The 19,805-nt window shown below is 40.5% G+C and overlaps 1 protein-coding gene across 4 annotated transcripts in view; it reads left to right on the plus strand.

Annotated features, from left to right (window-relative positions):
* rilpl1 (Rab interacting lysosomal protein-like 1) overlaps positions 1-19,017 on the plus strand; it is a 48,285-nt gene extending 29,268 nt beyond the window's left edge. The window contains exons 4-9 of one of the 4 annotated variants that reach the window (XM_072587616.1): positions 2,170-2,391; positions 3,903-3,959; positions 6,501-6,670; positions 6,772-6,870; positions 13,078-13,165; positions 16,724-16,838. In XM_072587616.1, coding sequence (XP_072443717.1) covers positions 2,170-2,391; positions 3,903-3,959; positions 6,501-6,670; positions 6,772-6,870; positions 13,078-13,165; positions 16,724-16,729 — 642 coding nt within the window. In that variant the 3' untranslated portion in view covers positions 16,730-16,838. Of the gene's footprint in view, positions 1-2,169; positions 2,392-3,902; positions 3,960-6,500; positions 6,671-6,771; positions 6,871-13,077; positions 13,166-16,723 lie in introns of all 4 variants that reach the window. The other 3 variants (XM_072587615.1, XM_072587618.1, XM_072587617.1) reach the window with 3 other exon arrangements.
* The last annotated feature ends 788 nt before the right edge of the window (positions 19,018-19,805 follow it).

The following is a 19,805-nucleotide window of genomic DNA, read 5'->3' on the forward strand; positions in this document are numbered from 1 at the left end:
TGAATTCCAGAGGTTCACCACTCTCTGGGTGAAGAAATTTCTCCTCATTTCAGTCCTAAAAGGTTTGCTCCTTATCCTTAAACCATGACCCCTGGCAGTGGATTCTCCCACCATCGGGAACATCCTTCCTTCCTGTTCAGTCTTGTTCGAATTTTATAGATTTCTATGAGATCCCTCCCCATTCTATTAAACTCCAGTGAATACAATCCTAATGGACTCAATCTCTCCTCCTGCGTCAGTCCTGCCAACCCAGGAATCAATGTGATAAACATTTTCTGCACTCCCTCGATAGCAGGCACATCCTTTCTCAGATCAAACCTGCATACAATATTCCAGCTGTGGTGTCACCAATGCCCTATCAAATTGCAGCAAGATGTCCATGTTCCTGTACTCAAATCCTCGCCCTATAAACAACCCTCTAAGTGAAGAGATTTCTCCTTATCTCCATCCTAAATGGCCAGCTCCTTATCCTGTTACTGGAATCCTGTTTTCTAGACTCTCGCCAGGAGCAATCAGCAATTACCATATAAAACCTGTTAAGAGTTTTAAATATTTCAATGAGATCAACTCTATAAAATCCCAAAACTTCTTTCAAGTCACATTCTAGAAACATACAGTTGGCCTTCTTCACTGCCTGCTACACCCACACACCTCCTTTCATCAACTGGTGCATAAGGAAACTCGGGTCTCATTGAACATTCCCCCCTCTCAATTTACAGCCATTCAACTAATTGTTTTCCTTTCTATTTTTGTTACCAAAGTGGATAACCTCACAATTTTCCAGATTATAGTGTATCTGCGATGTATTTGTCCACCCACTCAGTTGGTCCGCGTTATGTTGCAACACCTCTGCCTCCTCCTCACAGCTCAGTCTCCCATCCAGCTTCATGTTATCTGCAAATTTGGAAATATTGCACTTAGTTCCCTTGTGTAAATCATTAACATACACTGTGAATTGCTGGGATTCCTGAAGTACTCAGTTAATCACTGCCTGCCATTCACATAAAGACCCATTTATTCCTTCTCTTTGTTTCCTATCTGCTAACCAATTTTCTATTCATTTCAATACAGCATCCCCAATCCCACGCACTTTTAATTTTACACAAGTCTTTTACATCGGACTTTTCAAACGTCCAAATAAACCACATCCACTGGCTCTCCCTTATCGACTCAACTAGTTATATCTTTGAAGAATGCTCGGAGTGATAGAGTTGTGCAGCACAGAAACAGATCCTTCTGTCCAACTCGTTCATGCTGACCAGATAGCCAAAATTAATCTAATCCCATTTGCCAGTATTTGGCCCATATCCTGCTGATTTCCCTTTTATAAATCTATGCTGACTCTGTCTGATTCTTCTGTTGTTTTCTAAGTGCTCTGCTATAATATCCTTAACAATTGATTCTAGCATTTTCCCCACTACCGACATCAGGTACACTGGTGTATAATCCCCTGTTCTCTCTCTACCTTCCTTTTGACCTAGTGGGGCTACATTAGGTAGCCTCCAATTTGTAGGAATTGTTCCAAACATCAAGAATCTTGGATTTTTACATTTTTTATTTGAAAGGTCATTGACATGCTTTTTCCTGCATGGATGCTGTTTAACCTGTTAGGTATTCCCAGAATGTTTTGCTTCTGTATCAGGGTAATCAAGTTTATCACAGCACTTCTACCTATTCCGATAATTATTCAGTGACTTTTTACTGTGCAAATTTACTGTTTAATGTTGAGCATGAAGCTGAGTGTGTCAACTGATGATTTCTGGTGATTGAGTCTCAGCTGTGACTCTGTGGATAGCACTCTCACTTCTGGGTTGCAAGGATTTTGTTTCAAGGTCCAGTCCACAGATTGGGATCCTTAATCTGGTTTAGCATTCCCTGTGGATTCTGAGAGTGCTCACTGTCGGGAATCCTATCTTTCAGAAGAGAAATTCAACTGGTTCAAATCTATACTGGCTCTTAGCTGGCATCAAAACAGATAATGTACTCAAGTCTTAACTGGTGACTCTTTTGTTATATACATGTATAATGAAGAAATAGTTTGCTCTAAATATCTGAAGATGTTGTTGTCTTGAGGATGGGGTTATAACGTGTTGCAGTCTTCTGGATATGAGTGTAACGTTTCACTGACCCTTTCACTGAGTGATGCCCTTGTCGTTCTATCCCTTTCAGTTACAGCTGCAGCAGAACAGGCTGATGAAGATAAACCATGAGCTGCGACACAAGGTGACAGTGATCGATGCACAGGGGAAAGGGTTGATTGAGCAGAAGGTGGAGCTTGAAACCACTTTGCAGACCAAAGAACAGGAAATGGGAAACATGAGAATGGAAATTGGGAAGCTGAGGGAGAAATTCCATGGACAGCCCACACAAAATGGAGATGACCAATTGAAGGTATATTGTTTCTTTCCTTATGCCTGAGAATATCCTGGGGTCTTGAATGGTTCAGTATAATTATTCACCAAGTAAGAATGGTTCAAGTTTGATCTTTCCATTATCAACTAGAGAGCAGTGCACTAAGTCATCTACTGGAAAGTGCATTTGTATGTTTAGCAAGTGAAGGCAAGATCAAGGCAGATGTGATGCCCCTGTCGTCAACAGTTCAAGGTGCACACAGTGTAAAATTGGAAAATTGATGTTTTCTGCATAGAGGGGGATAGAGTTACTAGTGTCCCATTCAATCTACTGTAGGCCTGTGTGCTCAGTTGATTTATTTGGTGGTACGTTTGGGCCTCATTGTTCACTTGTGCCTTGGGAATGCTTCCAGCAGGACAGGCAGACTCCGACTTGGGCTCCTGTTATTCTTGTTAGTGTTCGGAGCTGGAGCCTTTCACACAGGTGAGCATGGGTGCGCACACTCTGCACAAGTTCCTAACTGGGTATCAGGGAAACAGCTGCAGCTTCAAAATGTGCTATCAATGGACAAACCATGACACCACCAGCAAATCACCCTTTGATTTCATTTATTCAGTTTCCTACAGCTGTGGGCATTACAACAAAGACTTAAATTTCAGAAACCCATTTCGTGAACTGAGTGAATGAAGAGCTTCCGATGTCTTCAGTGTTGTGATATTAGAAAAGAAAGCTAATTTGCACGCAAGGGATCTTTGAGGGGTTTTCTGTTTAAGACAGAGCGGAGAAGGAATTTCTGCTCTGAGGGTAGTCAATCTGTAAAATTATTTTCGACAGAAGGTTTTCAGGACTGGATCGTTAAGTGTGTTCAAGGTTGAGACAGACCGATTTCTAGTCAGTAAAGGAATCAAAGGTACTGTGAATAAGGCAGGAAAGTGGAGTTGAGGATGAGCAGATCAACCATGATCTCATTGGTAGTACAGATTTGATGGACCGAATGGCCTGCTTAAGGTCTTTTTGGTGAGATCAGCAGGATTCAATGAAATCCATCAGTTGCGATTACTGTTCCAAACATTAAATAGGCTGTGAAGTGCTTTGGATCATTTCAGAATAGAAATGTAGATTTGTTGTGTTCTTTCTGTTTTCATCAAGCATGGGGAATGAATGGCTCTTTGCAGCAGTTCAGATTTACATACAACCTCAAGTCCAGAATCAAAGCTGGGATTTATTTGACTGCACTGGTGTGTTTATATTGTGGATCCATTTTTGAGGACAAATGGGATTTCTTCAGTTTTCCACACTTACATTCAAGGCAAATGCTTCAGAGTGTCTCCTTGGCTTTATGTTCAGAGAACCTACATTTAGATAAAAAAGAAGTAGGATTCATTTCTGTGGCTGTTATGTGAAGTATATTTCCAGGACATGCAAAAGATCTGATTTCTGAAATGTTCTAATGTTCCTTCAGTGTGTAACTGGCAGCTTTAACCGCGTTCACTGCCTATGGACAGGAGTCTGTCTGAGTAATCTATCGTTGCTCTCTTCATTGCTTTCAGGTACAGCAGCTTGCTTTCTTCCCAAACATTGAGGAATGTGAAAGGGAGTATTTCATGGTAATGCTTTAGTCGTGTTACAGTTTGCTGTGTGCACATCCAAGGTTGAGCTGTTTTGCCTGTAGATAATTATGTTTGTGTTTTAAATCTCACCTTATAATGTGTGAAATAGTAAAATTTGCGCTATGTATTAAAACAAATTTGAAAACAAAACAAAAGCGATATTCCTGAGGACTGCTTTACTCATATTAGCTGAGCATGTGTTGGATAGTGGAGTTCAGAGCTGACCTTTGTGTTTGTGGTAAAAAATGTTTGCCAAGGTGAAACTGCAAATAAAACCCTCGAGGAGGGGGAGGATGTTTGGAAATGTATACTTGCCTCCAGTATATAATTGCTTCTTTAACATGCCGTTGACATTTTTAAAAGGCCAAATATTTCAGTAACACGGAGGCCATTCTGCCTTTCCAACCTCTTCAGCTTAACCAAATACAAAAGACTGCTCACTCATTTGTATGTTTTGATTTGCACTCAGAGTGTAGAGATGAATGTTGAGGCAGGAGTGATGGATGCTGGCGTCAGGCTAGATAGTCCTGGAATAAAGGGTTGAACCACTTCCTGTCCTCTCTCTCTTTGGCCCACGATGTGTCCGAGTGTAATTTCAGCACCTCCTGATCCCACAAACTCCAGTAACAATCAGGATGTAAGTGGCAATATCATGGGAAAATCATCACCACCTAGTCTCTCATCACCCTGGCTCAGGTATGTATTGTCCCCTCCTTCAGTGTCGCTGGGTCAAAATCCTGGAACTCTTTCCATAACGACACTGGCACTGAAACATCCCACAACTGCAGTGGCTCAAGCAGACAGTTCAGCACTATCTTTGGAGAGACCATGAACATTAATAATTTTAAAAATATCATTTTATCAAAATAAATTCTGCTTAATAACAAGGACAAGGTCATTTTGATATCTGAGACATTCTGTTCTGCAGAAAGTAAGAGGCCATTCCCCAGGGGGTGGTGTTGGCACTGCAGTTGGAATTAACCTTGGTTCAGTTCTCCCATAGAATGACCTATGTTCTACTTTTTTACATTCCAACTGTTTTAATGCAGTACTGCAGTGTTTTTCTGTGTTCTGGCTCAAGAACCTGGTTAGTGCTGATGTTCTACTACTGATGTGAGATATCACCACACAAACTTCCAAAACGTAGCACAGATGTAAGAGTGTTTGTAAGTTTGAAAGCTCTGCAGGATTAATTTTGAAAATATAAGTATATGTATAGAAATAAAATCAACTACCTTTAGTAATTATGACTTTCAGCATCAGTAAGTACAGATTATCTGGAATACAAACATTTATCAGGTTTACCTTTATGTAGAATACACAACGGAGAAGAGGGCCACTCAGCCAAAGTAAATTATCTCCACGTTTATGATCCACACCTTTACCAGACCTGGCCTAAATATGACTCCAGACCCACAGTAAGCTGCCTTCTGAAATGGCATAGCAAGCCAGTTGAAGGAAAGGTAACAAATATGCAGTCTTGTCAGTGACATCTACAACCCATCAGAGAATGTCAAAAATAATTCTGCCTCCACTTGACCCTGCCTTCCCTGTGAACCTTTACAATTTGTCCCATGGTATCCATTCCATAGATCCTTCAATTGCGGCACTGATTATATTGAGCTGTCTCTCATTTTTCCAATTGCAAATGTTTTTATTGGACTGCTGAATGATATTTTATTTTCAAATGTTCTGACCGCCAGGTGGATTTTGAAGTTAAAACGTGATTCAGCCACTGCTGAGCTCTTTCACATTGAGACGTTGACCCACCTGATAAAAATTTTGCTGTGTGGGTTATATTGATAGTTTTCCTGTGACTTTGTCCATTATCAATTGGCCTGTTGTCTGGACAACTAAAATGGTTGCTGTGTCACTTCAGAGACCACAGAGCCTCTACAGATAGTATGGGACAGGAATCATACATTGATAAGGATGGCAGGTTGCCTCTCCTGGTGGACTTTGGTAACATTAAGTTTTTATGAGCAAACCCAGAGCATTTGTTGCGTGATTTAAATTTGTGCAGATTGCTTCCCCTTCAGCTGTGTTTTGGTTGTGTTTGATGGCCTTTTGTAACCAGAGGAGGTATTACATTGCATAACCCTGACATGACTTTGTTGATCCATTTGTACTAACTGATTTATTTCCTTAAAGACAACTTGCCTTTTCTTGGGATTGTGACAGCTCCACGTTGTGGCATTTGCTCTCAGTAGATGTCGCATCATTGCTTGCTTATGACATCATGAGAAACATTTGTTGCAATTCTTTCCTGTCTCCTCCTTGGAGACAAAGATCTGCCCCTTTTCAAAGAATTTGAATTGGTTTGTCTTTGTATGTTGTTTTTTTGCCAACTATGTAGTGACCTTGGGGGCACGGATGACGATCTAAAAATAATTGGGTCGTGACACCCATTGGTGCAGCCAGTGGTGTGGACTTTTATGTTATTGAATTAAATGTTACTTAGGACATTGGGACTGAGTGATACTCTTTCTGTTGCTAGTAATTATTGGGTAAATGTTGACAAATACTTTTTTTTAACAGACAGAGCCAGACAGTGAAGAAGACTTTCAATCTGATAAGGCGCTTTTAGATTTAAATGACCCTAACCGACCTCGCTTCACATTACAAGAGCTGAGGGATGTGCTTCATGAAAGGAATGAGCTGAAAGCCAAGGTGTTCCTCCTTCAGGAAGAGATGGCTTATTACAAAAGGTAGAGAGACTTGTTCCTCCCACCTGGGTTTTTGTACTTGGATTGTCATCCTTCACTCTATCACAAAAGGCTCATGTTAACGATCCACCTTGTTTTCACAGTGAAGAATTGGAGGAAGACAATGGGCCCTCAAACCCCCCTCCAACCCCACAATTACAGCCAAAGCCAGCAACCCAGCCAGAATCTGGTATCAGACGACTGTAAGTGAAGCCAGCTTCCCTTTTTGCATGATTCCGTTTAAAAGATTCACTGTCTGCTTCTGTTACTGATTTGGTGCATGTGCCTAATTTGAATGAAGGTTGTGTAGCACAGGGACCTGCAGATCAAAGTCTTTTACTTTATTCGCCAGGGATACCAAGTCCTGTTGGGAATGAATGGCTTCCCTTTGTATTCACTCATCCTTACTCAGGGACGGTTGGAGCCCAGCAGCATCTGAAATATTCAGAAGCTGCTCGACATCTCGTAACATCAGCATTGAATCTCATGGACCTGCTTGGCCAACACAGAACATGATTTCACAATTTACATAGCGACTTTCAATTCTTAAAACCTGTTTTGTTGTTCAGTTTGATCAGGTAAATTCCATTTACCCAGCTTAGCTTTGTATCCCTGAATATATTTAACAAAAATCCCAATATTTAAGGAGGTTGTTTGGAGGTTGGGGGGGGGGTGGTAGGTGGAGTTCCAGATTTCCATTATGTTTAGGTCTCGAAGTAGATCTGCCAAAGAACTGTGGATACTGGAAATCTTCTCAAAAAATAAGGATTGCTGGAGAAACTCAACAGTTCTGGCAGCATCTGTTGAGGAAAAAAAGTTAATATTTTGTGAATGTGACCATGGGTAACTGCTGACAACCCAAGTGTTGTTAGACTCTGCTACATTTCTCCAGCACTCTTGTTTTGAGAAGATGAACTGTGATGTTAACTTTCTTTGATAGAATGTGGGCATCGCTGGCAAGGCCTGCATTTGTTGCTTATCCCCAATTTCCCACGAATTGAGTGGCTTTTTAATTTTTGCAGCAGACAGCAACATCTTTGTTGGCCAGACCAGCTAAGGACAGTGGATTTCCCTTGCTGGGGGCATCAGTGAACCAAATGGTTTTTAATGGCAATCAATGAACATCTCATGGTCACCACAGCTGAACTAGTTTGCAGTTTGAGATGTTCTTCCCCAGCTGTCTTGTGGAATTTGAATCTGGGCATCCAGAGCATTAAGCTGGGTCTCTGATTTGCTTATCCAGTGCCATTACCATTGGTCTAAAGTCTGTGACTCTCCCGGTGAATTGTGGAAAAGGGTCAATGTGCTGAAAATCCTACCACAACCACCTGATAAAGGAGCAGCGCTCCGAAATTTAGTGCTTCCAAATAAACCTGTTGGACTATAACCTGGTGTTGTGTGATTTTTAACTTTTTACACCCCAGTCCAATACTGGCACCTTGAATTCCTGAAAATCCTAACTCCTTTATCTTTTATGTTCTTTGTATGAAGAAAATGCTTCCCAATCTCACCTCTGAATGACCTGGCTCTCAGTTTAAGTTTGTGCCCCTTGTTCTGGATTCTTCCATCAGAGGAAATAGTTTCTGTATTGAATTATTTTACCATTTTAAACATCTCAATCACACCACCAGTCAATCTTCCAACCTGAAGGGAATCCAACCAAAACAATGCAGTATGTCTTCATAATCTCCCATGACAGACACTGAGAGTGTGCTTGAATTGCTGTTCCCATGTGGAGTACCTACCCTATGAAAGTCAATCCAGTTGTTGCCTGAGTTTCTAAAATCACATTTAATTTAAAAATTCAGAATGAGATCCACTGTCCATTCCAAACCCTGTCATTCAACGAGTTTGGTTACATTCCAATAAAAACAAAGTCCTGGGCAAGCTCAACAGGTCTGGCAACATCTGTGGTGAGAGAAACAGGATGACCTTTCTTTGGAACACAGTGATGTATCTCAACTAAACAAATAACTTGCTAGTTTCAGAGATGGAGAGAGATTGGACAAACTGGGGTTATTTTTCTTGGAGCAGAGGAGATTAGGGTGGGGTGGGATCTGATTGTAACAAATCATTAGAGGTGTAGATAGGGTAGACAGGAAGAAACTTTTCCCCTTGATCAGGGTGGAGGTGCATAGATTGAAGGCAAGGGGTAGGAGGTTTAGAGGGGAGGTGTTGAAAAGCTTTTTCACCTAGAGGGGCATATTTCTGTGCTGCAGACCCTAATGACAGCTTTTTTGGTTTAATCTGTTCATGAGATGTAGCCATCACTGGCTGAGTCAGCATTTATTGTCCATCTGTAATTGCCTGGAGGCCAGTTCAGAGTTAGCCACATTGCTATGACCCTGACGGTATGTGTTGGCCAGACCAGGTAAGGATGACAGCTTTCCTTTCCGAAAGGACATTAGTGAACAGTACATACATGGCCATTGTTAGGTGAACTGTTAATTCCAGATTTTATTGAATTCAGATTTCGCCATTTGCCATGTTCAGATTCAAACCCCTGAACCTAGCACATTAGTTCAGTGTGTCTTGATTCCTAGTTCAGTAACATTACTATTACCCCACTGCCTCCCCATAAGCTTCAAAACAGGATTAATTCACTTGGCTCCTGGACCCTGCTCCACAATTCGATAAAATCAGGTCAATCTCATTAATCCACATTTCTCCTTTCCCTAAATAACACCTTACTCTCTCGTCCCAGGCCTGTTCTGCAGTCCCTTCCTTGTAATCAGGCAGGTACCTACTGTTAAACTGTGACTTCTTCCAGATTGGACAGCGTGCAGTCACTCCAATGTAGATTGTTACCTCAAACCTTGTCCATCTCACTGGAAACATCTGTGATTTAACAGTTCAATGTACAGCTTCTGAAATTCAGTTTTCTTAAAATCAAACTCATTGGGCAGCACCAGTTCTTTAGCTGTTCACGTCTTTGTGTTCAGTTTCACCCTGGACAGAACTTCATTTTATTTGGGGGATAGTTCCTGAGGCAGACAGTGTAGAATCTCTTAGTACTGGCCAATCAGAGATGCTGTCTTTTGGGTTGTACAGTATATGAACCTGATGCCCTGCCTACTTTGTCAACTTTGACAGACAGCTTAGGAGCTCTCCTCAGTGTTGTTTTATTCCTCAGTCAACATCACTGAAGAATAGCTAGTTTGGTCATTGCCATGTTGCTGTTTGTAGGATCCTGCTGTGCACAAATAGACTGTTGTATTTCTTAAAAGTTCTTCCCTGACTAGGAAGCACTTTGGGATGTCCTGAGGATGTGAACAGTGCTACAGAAATGCAGGTATTTTAGTTAATTTTGCTAACTGTTACCCTAAACAAGACATCTCTGACAGCTGGGGTTTAGTGTTTTACCCCTCATTAACCCAAAGAATGGTTAAGACCAGCCCCAGCAAAATCTTTGAGTGAGCTCCCCAGCCTTTGGCGCTGATGGGACAGACACTTCACCTTTCATACTTTTCACAGCAGCCTGACCATCCCCCAGCTCAGACCCCACTCAAAGCAGCAAGCTCCTGCCTGGTGACTACTTTAATCAGATTAAAAGACTTTGCTCAGGAACACAATTTATTTCAATGAATAAGTTCTTGCAGCATGAAAATAAGCCATTCCTCGGTCTTTCTAAGAACTATTCAGTTAATCTCATGCATGCTGCATCAGTACGCAGCCCTGCAAATTCCAGCCTTCAAGTATATCTAAATCTCTTTTGATAGATATTACTAATTTGCTCACATTGCCCTTTCAGGCAGCATCTTTCAGATCATCTCAACTTGCTGTTTTTCTTTTATTCATCTTCCCTGTGTTTGTTTTGTCATTTATCTCCAGTCTGTATCATGGAGTCATAAGCACAGAAACAGACCCTTCAGTCCAACTTGTCCATGCTGACCAGGTATCCTAAACTGAACTAGTCCTATTTTCCTACATTTAGCCCATATCCCTCTAAACCTTTCTTCTCCTTGTCCAAATGTCTTTTAAATGTTATAATTGTGCCTCATTCCATACATGCACCACCCTCTGTGTGAAAAAGTTTCCCCTTAGGTCCCTTTAAAAATCTTTCTCTGCTCATCTTAAATTTATGCCGTCTAGTTTTTGGACCCCCCCCACCTTGGGAAAAGACCACAGCTATTCATCTTATTGATGCTCCTCATGATTTTATAAACCCCTCAGCCTCTGACACTTCAGGGGAAAAGAGGTCCCAGCCTATGCAGCCTTTCCTTATAACTCACACCCTCTAGTCCCAACAACATCCTTGTAGATTTTCTCTGTTCCCTTTCTACTTTAACAACATCCTTTCTATACCAGTGTGGCCAGAATCGTACACCATGTTCTAAAAGTGGCCTCAGCAATATCCTGAACATGACATCCCAACTCCTATATTCAATGCTCTGACCAATGAAGGCAAGCGTACCAAATGCCATCTTCTCCATCCTCTTTACCTGTGCCTCCACTTTCAAGGAACTATGAATCTGCACTCCTAGGTCCCTCTGTTAAACACACTCCCTTGGGCCCTACCATTAACTGTGTAAGTCCTGCTCTGGTTTGCCTTACCAAAATGCAACACCACATTTCTCTAAATTAAACTTCATCTGCCGCTCCTCAGCTCATCTAATCAAGATCTCATTGTATTCTTGGATAACTTTCTTCACTGTCCACTTTACCAGCACTTTTGGTAACTTACTAACCATGCTTCCTATATTCTATGGCCGCTTCCTATATTCTATGGCCACTTGCTTCAGTACTCTGAGATGCAGCGCATCACGCCCAGGGGACTTATCGGTTTTTAATCCCATCAATTTCTCCAGTACAGTTTGCTGGCTAATAGGGATTTCTTTCAGTTCCTTCTTCATGCTTGACCCCCATTTAGATAATTCCCTACAGTGTGGAAGCAGGCCCTTTGGCCCAACAAGTCCACACCGACCATCCGAAGAGTAACCCACCCCTTCACATTTACCACTGACTAATGCACCTAACACTATGGGCTATTTAGCATTGCCAGTTAACCTAACCTGCACATCTTGGACTGTGGGAGGAGACGGGAGCACCTGGAGGAAACACACAGACACAGAGAGAATGTGCAAACTCCACACAGACAGTTGCCCGAGGCAGGAATTGAACCTGGGTCCCTCACACTGTGAGGCAACAGTGCTAAACACTGAGGCACCGTGCCACCCAAAGTGGTTTCCTGAAGGTTATTTGTGTCCTCCTTAGTGAAGACAGATCCAAAGTATTTGTTCAACTGTTCTGCCATCTTTTTGCCATCCATTATGAATTCACTGGATTCTAACTGCAAGAGGTCTACTTTTCTCTTCACCAGCCTTTTTCTCTTCACATATCTGTAGAAGCTTTTGCAGTCTATTTTTATGTCTTCTGCAAATATGTTGGAGGCAGGTTCAGTTGAGGCAATCAAGAGGATATCAGATGGGTATTTGGATAGAAATAATGTGCCGCGATATGGGAAAAAGGCACTAAATTTAATGCTCGTTTGAAGAACCGATGCAAACTTAATGGTCGAATGACTTTGTGCACCATTCTGTTTGTGATTCCAGTAAAGTTTCCTGTGCATCAGACCCTGATATCCTTCCAAAAAATAGTGACATCTTTCCTTTTTGTTCATGTAAATACTATAAGTCAACAATAAATAAATCAGAAGGCCTAATGCTCATCCTTTTTTAAGTTAAGATAATTTTGGGAGATCTATATTCTCTTGTTCAAAGCAGTTTTCTCCGTCCCAGTGATGTGCCTGTAGTTAAGGTGCAGTTACAGTGATGTGCCTGTAGTTACAGTTGCCCAAGTATTTTCAAGCAGGTGATTCCCTTGCTGCTTGTTCTAACGAAATTACCGAGTTTGGGTGATGCATTGTTGAGGAATTTGCTGTATTGCTGGGTCTTCTGCAGTATCGCATGTTGTTACTGGCTATGCTGCAGTATAAGGATATAAGGGTGGACACACTATTCTCTCTCTCGCTCTCTCTCTCTCTCGCTCTCAAGAAATTATTGGATCATTAAAGCTGCATTTTTTTCATTTTTCTATAGACTGTTATATTTTCATTTTTGTCTAAACTGCTGGATCCTTTTTTTCATTTTTTTCATACTGTCAACATTTAACAAAATCCCTCTGATGATGAGGTCCTATACAGTAAGTAACTCATTCTGTTCTCTGCTAGCAGACAGCAAATTTGATCATTCATCTCTCTCTCTCTGTCTCTGTCTCTGTTGAGTGTAACTGGTTGGAGTGGAGTTATTACAACAAACAAGGGGAAAAGTTTTCCAGCACTGTACTGGAACTAATTTTAAAAGCAGTAGCTATTCAGTCACAATCTCTTGCTGTGTTGTGCTGTACTGGAATGAGCATCTGTTTGACTGTTTCCTGCTCTTTATTCTGTGTGTCTGTTACTCTCTGACCAGGATCTTTACTGCCATAATGCCAATGGTAGCTGCTGGATTGATTCCAGATGATCCCACATTACAGCCAATCAGAAGACTTATTTCCCTTGTACGATCATTTATTTTATTATCTTCCCATTTTTTAGCTTGCATGAAACTGACCTCTACTCATCTCATTCTGATTGGTTAATCAGCTGCTTGATAGTTCAGCCAATCAGAGTACCAAATGCATGTGAATGTTGGCGTAATCAGTCATTTTGTCTCCTGTGTGTTAATCTTTGACCTGCACTTTTGTGTTAACCTCTGACCTGTAACTCTATACTGTCCTTCAACCTTTACCTTTGTGTACACTAACCTTTGACCCACACTTTTTTCTCTGTGTGATCCTTTGACTTGTGCCTTTCTCTGTTTTATTGCTTGCTTTTCAATATGTCTGATTTAAAGAATCGGTAAACTTGTTTTTAAAAATAGCAGTGGGTGCTATTGTAGTACGAAGCCAGAGCAGTAAGTCTTGTTTCCATGACAACTTGTCAATTTCTCAGTCTGTTCTGGAGCGGAATCCCATTGGGTTTGACAGGAATGTGAGATAGAGTTAGTTTCCCTCATGCATACCCCTGCTCACTCTCCATCACAGCATTTGTAAAGCTCAACCTGTTCTTCAATGAGCAGGTCCCTTTATCCAGTAAAAGCAGAAAGTGCTGGAAATACTCAGCAAGTCTAGGAGCATTTGTGGAGAGGGAAAAACGATTAATGTTACAGTTTGAGGATCTTTCAATACAACTGTTGAAAGATTATTCAGCCATAATAATATTCTAAACGGTGAGAAAATTCGTAAAGCCAAAGTACAAAGGGATCTGGGAGTGCTAGTCGAGGATTCTCTAAAGGTCAACATGCAGGTTGAGTCTGTGATTAAGAAAGCGAATGCAATGTTGTCACTTATCTCAAGAGGGTTGGAATATAAAAGCACCATTGTGCAACTGAGACTTTATAAAGCTCTGGTTAGGCCCCATTTGGAGTACTGTGTCCAGTTTTGGTCCCCACACCTCAGGAAGGACAGACTGGCATTGGAACGTATCCAGCGGAGATTCACACTGACGATCCCTGGAATGGTGGGTCTAACATATGAAGAACGGCTGAGGATCCTGGGATTGTATTCATTGGAGTTTAGAAGATTAAAGGAAGACTTAATAGAGACATACAAGATAATACATGGCTTGGAAAGGGTGGATGCTAGGAAATTGTTTCCGTTAGGTCAGGAGACTAGGACCCGTGGACACAGCCTTAGAATTAGAGGGGGTAAATTCAGAACAGAAATGCGGAGACATTTCTTCAGCCAGAGAGTGGTGGGCCTGTGGAATTCATTGCCGCAGAGTGCAGTGGAAACCGGAACGCTAAATGTCTTCAAGGCAGAGATTGATAGATTCTTGTTGTCTCGGGGAATTAAGGGCTACGGGAGAGTGCGGGTAAGTGAAGTTGAAGTGCCCATCAGCCATGATTGAATGGTGGAGTGGACTCAATGGGCCGAATGGCCTTACTTCCACTCCTATGTCTTATGGTCTTATATTGTCTTATCTGTTTCCAGCATTTTCTGATTCTATTGTCAATTTTGAGCATTTGCAGTATGCTGTTTTCCTTGGTAAAAAGTTAAAACTCTCACAACATTAGGTTATAGTCCAACAAGTTTAATTGGAAGCACACTAGCTTTCGGAGCGATGCTCCTTCATCAGGCGGTTGTCGCACTCCGAAAGCTAGTGTGCTTCCAATTAAACCTGTTGGACTATAACCTGGTGTTGTGATTTTTAACTTTGTACACCCAAGTCCAACACCAGTATCTCCAAATCATTCCTTGGTACAGTTTTATTCTGAGTGGGAAGGGAGCTGAGATGGTGAGGAAGGAGGTTGTATTTTGTATCATTTCCTAAGTAACCACAAAATACCAAGTGATACAGCACAGAAAGAAGTCATTTGGCCCATTGTGCCTGAGCCAGTTCTTTGAAAGAGCTTTCCACTTATTCCACCAACTTTGCTTTAATAACCATGCTTTCGTCTCTCTCTAATACAGAAGTCCCTCGTTCTACATCCCAGCAAAACTATCAGCAGGAGATCCAAAATCTTTGCCTCGTTCTTCCCTTTCCAAAACTGAATTTCTCACTTTCTAAAGTCGTAAATTAATAAATATTCCTTTGTTATTAAGCAGGTTTTATCATGTTTTTACAATGTGGTTAGATCATTTCGGGCTAAGTAATTTCTAAATTGTAAGGGGATTTGGGTCAGGTGAAGAAACATCTTTAATATTAGGTCATTCTAGTTTGCAAGATTCAAAAAGAGGGACACATTTAAAAATATTAAAATAAAACAACTTAGATCAGTTGCATTTGGTCAATCATCAAAAGAGCAGCTAAAGTTCATTGTCAAAATGTAAGTAGTAGGAGCAGGCCATTCAGCCCCTTGAACAGCTTCACTGTTCAGTAACATCACAGCTGAGCTCCAACAGCTGAGCTCACACAACCCTCTGCGACAGAACATTCCAAACCCTTTGACAGGAGACATTTCCCTTCATCCTCGTTCTTATCCTGAAATTGTAACGCTGTTCGGGATTACCCAATAAGCAGAAGCAACTCTTCGTGTGAGTGACTCTAGTTAAAACCTGTAACCATCTGCAAAAACAAGTTGTCGAGGAGCACCACCCATTGTTAGTTCTTTCAAAGAGCTGTCAGAGACATTGTTAGCCAAATGGCCTCCTTTTGTCAATGCTGCTGACTTTAAGATATATTGACTTTAAAAATATTGACTTTAAGATATACTGACTTTAAAACCTAAAAATGGTTTGTGCGTGCAAGCTCCCACCGCCACAGATTTGTTCCAGAGGCAAAACAATTTACAAACATTAGATCTACTGTCAGGAGATTTGAAGTTGACCAGTATACTTCCCAAAGTATAAAACCTCAACTTAAATTTATGTGTATATACAAGTGTAAAGGAACAGTAATTTTAACTCAGGAATCAAAATATCTGTCCCTCCTGAGTGATCTTCATCAATCACCACTTTATTTTGAAAACAATGTTACACTAATATTTGGAGCAGCAGTTGATCTCTGACCTCACCTAGTATTTACTGAACAGCAGTTGGACTTTGGGTATTTAAAGGGGCAGATCTTTAGCTCAACATTAGATAGTTGCATCATTTGGTCATTATAAATAATATAATTACGTAATTGTTCCCTTCGACCAGCATTTTCCAAGCAGTTAATGGATCTGTTATGGCTTTGAGCAGTTAATGTACAGGGCAATTCTGTGGATTCCAACATGGAGTTCTTGAGTCATGTTAGAAGCCAAAGGTCACCGCTGTACCCCTGAGCCCTGACAGCAACTCCCTCGGTGATTCATCAGTGGTTGAACTGCTGCAGTCCATGTGCTGTAGGTTGACCACTTTGTTAGGAAGGGAGGAAATTCCAGGATTTTGACCCAGCATTTCATTTTCTAGGATATGAAACTTGTTTGTGACCACTGATTATTTTTAACATGCTGCTTTCCATTGAATTATTTTACAGCTATGTTCCAATTGATTCTGTTCTTCTTTGAGTGGAGTGAGAGTTAACAAATGATATGGACTTTGAAGTATACATTGCTGTGAAATAAATGTCATTTGTTTTTGTGTCTTGCCCAGGTTTAATTTATTTTCACGAGACAAGCGAGCAGAAACGCGTCATCGATTGCAGGGATATCAAGGAGTTTGGGGAATTTCAGAGCATGATGGGATTGTCACAGAGCAAGGACAAGAAGCATTACAACATCTATAACTGCAGCCCCTGGATACATCCCTGGGTTTAGGAATCTGGACAGCTGGCATCTTGCATCTAAATAATGAGAATAATTGGAAATGGACTTTTCTCGCCTATTTAGCATTGAAGGTCTGAGGTTAACAGTTAATGGGCTGCTAGAGCTGGACTGACTACCATGGTGAACTGTTGTATTCTAATTACTAACCTTATTTTTGGAAAGGTAAATTTGTGATGACCTCACAGTATCATTGTAGTAATAGTATTGGCGTTTCTTGTGAATGCAGAACCTGCAATGTTATACACTAAACCAAAAGGTATTTATCTGCGGATTATACAGCTGCTGTGCTCTTAACTCTCTCAAAGAAGGCAATTCTAATGCTTGCTTTCTGCAGAATCGTACAGTCTATTTCCCAAGTATGTGTGGCCTCGAACTACTAACTGTGACAGCATTGGAGTCCAGAGAAGGAGAACTAAAAACACGTTTTCAAATTAGAAGAGACAGGTTTTTAATTTGAAGCTTAGTTTCTGGCAGTTATTTTTGTGTTGTGTATCACTCCACTCAGCAGTGACCTGTGTCCAGATGTAAGATGTTATATTTCTTTTTGCAAAAAAAGGACCTTCATCTCAGCATTAAGCTTATGCTGCACATTTCTGTTTGCAGCTCACCTCCATACTGTTCAGGTCTTTGACTGTGGAAAGTAAACTGGAATGTGCCAACCTTTGTTATAACTCCTCAGAGAAAAAAGCAATCCTGTTTTGAGTGGAGAGACAAACAGAGTTAACAAACTTTAACCGATTAATAATCTTTCATCAAGATCTGTTCTGATGCAAGATGCATTTTTGAAAACTTGCTTATCTGGACATCAGTTACCCTTTGAAGATAATCTATCGAACACACCAATGCAACATGGCTATACTTGTTGTTAATATCACCTTAGCACTCAAAGCTGTTAGACCTGTCAAAGTGCCTACGATTCAGATTACCTAAAGCATGACAAAAGGCACTCGAAGCAAATATTAGGTTAAAGATTGTTTTTCATTCCAGTCACAATTACATCTCTAGATTTCTCCAATTTGGAAAAATTGAATGTTTATTAAATTCATTGCAGTATTTTATATTGTAGTGACTTCTTCCTGCCGAGATCGGTGCTGTAGCATCACCACTGATTGGGAGTGTCCTTAAAGCATTATGTTTACATGGATAATTTTCATTTAAAATGTGTTGATCCTGTAATTTCCATTATTGAGGATGATTGCATACAGATGTAAGACTTATACCATCTATTTAACAGAAATGTAGTTTCAAGTCACATTTGTGTTTGTCTGCAAATTTACAGCTGATCATGCAAATGATAAATTATAAGTGATTCACTGGTAAATAACTAACAGGAATGCCTTGTGACCTTGGAATTGTCTTGAGCCGTGAAGGAGATTCTTAACATTGTCCTGACACCATTCACATTAAAACTGCAGTTGTTGAACCCTGAGCTGTTCACGTGGGCCAACAAGATTTAAACAAAGAATTTGCTTATTGTAAGTTGTTTGCTGGTAAGGAACTTGATAATTGCTAAAAAAGATACATTTTGTCAAAGCTTTTCACCTTACACTCATTATTTATAAGAATACAAATTCAACAGAAAACCATCATTTATATTGCAAGAGAAACAAGTGCTGGTTGGTTGGCAAGTGGACTCTGGTGCAGGTGTTGCCTTGGGAAATGCACAGATTAATAACTGTTGTCAATTTAACTGCCAGACTTTGACACAATTTTTTTAATATAAGCAATATGAAAGTCATTGTGAAGTTAGGACACTGACCCATTCACTGTGTCCTAATCTGTACTGAATATGAAAGTGATGGAAGAAGGTTTCTACTCTGTTATTGTACATTTTGAAATAGTCTAGAAACAAATTTCAGGCTCTCATGAAATGTATACTTTAGTGGGATAGACTGCAGATTCATTTTTGTAAATGTAGGTTTTGATTTTGTGCCTTTTAATATTTCTGTAATGTAGATACTACATGGCAACACTCCAACGTGCAAATACCTTTTGTTTTGCCAAAGTAATTGTGAAGTATTAATTGCAGAGTGGCTGCTGATTAAAGTACATTCTAATCTTTTCAGCTGATAGGCATCTACTGTGTATCTATCTACAATAAAAGCATTGCGTTTATGGACATTTCCTTTCAATATTTTTGCTATTATAAATTTCAAGGTCCATAATTAGCATGGAAACACTATGTAAATTTGTCACATTGATTGTGACTCGACCCTACCAACAGCACTAATACTGGTAGGTGGATGTAATTACACTATGACACACAAACATGGGCAATTTCTGGTGGAAAAAAAACAATATTTAGGACTTTTTCACGGAAATATTAAGCACGCAATGAATCATTGACTTTCAAATGCGGATTGAATTGTCTTCCATCCAGTTACATCTGATTTTCCTCGTGTGATGGGGGAGATTGACACCAATAACTAGAGTTTATATGGTGTCTTTAATAAAGCATCTGAAGGCACCTCATAAGTTTGTTATATAACAGAAATGAGTTAGCTACATTAAAACAGCTGACATAAGGTTCAGTCAAAGAGGTAGAATGTTAAGGCATGTTTTCAAGTAGAGACGTTTAGGAAAGGACTTCCAGAGTTGGCTTTTAGCAGCTGGAGGCATAGCTGCCTACAATTCATGGATGCTTAAGAAACTGAAATTTGATAACTTCAGACTGGGAAGGTAGGAAGGTGGGTTGGAGGGAAGTTCGAGATAGGGAGGCCTCAAGGACATGGAGGCATTTGAAAACGTGAGTGAGAAGTTTAAAATCAAAATATTACACCAACTGAAGCTGATGGAGGGTTGAATGGGACTTGCAGCAAGACAAAGTACAATTCCTGTCTTATTTTGTTCATTCATCTCACTTTTCAGTTGAAATTATTTTCAGCCCAAAGATATTTCAGTTGATGTTA

The sequence above is a fragment of the Chiloscyllium punctatum genome, chromosome 17 (genome assembly GCF_047496795.1).
Source record: "Chiloscyllium punctatum isolate Juve2018m chromosome 17, sChiPun1.3, whole genome shotgun sequence".
Classification (NCBI taxonomy): domain Eukaryota; kingdom Metazoa; phylum Chordata; class Chondrichthyes; order Orectolobiformes; family Hemiscylliidae; genus Chiloscyllium; species Chiloscyllium punctatum.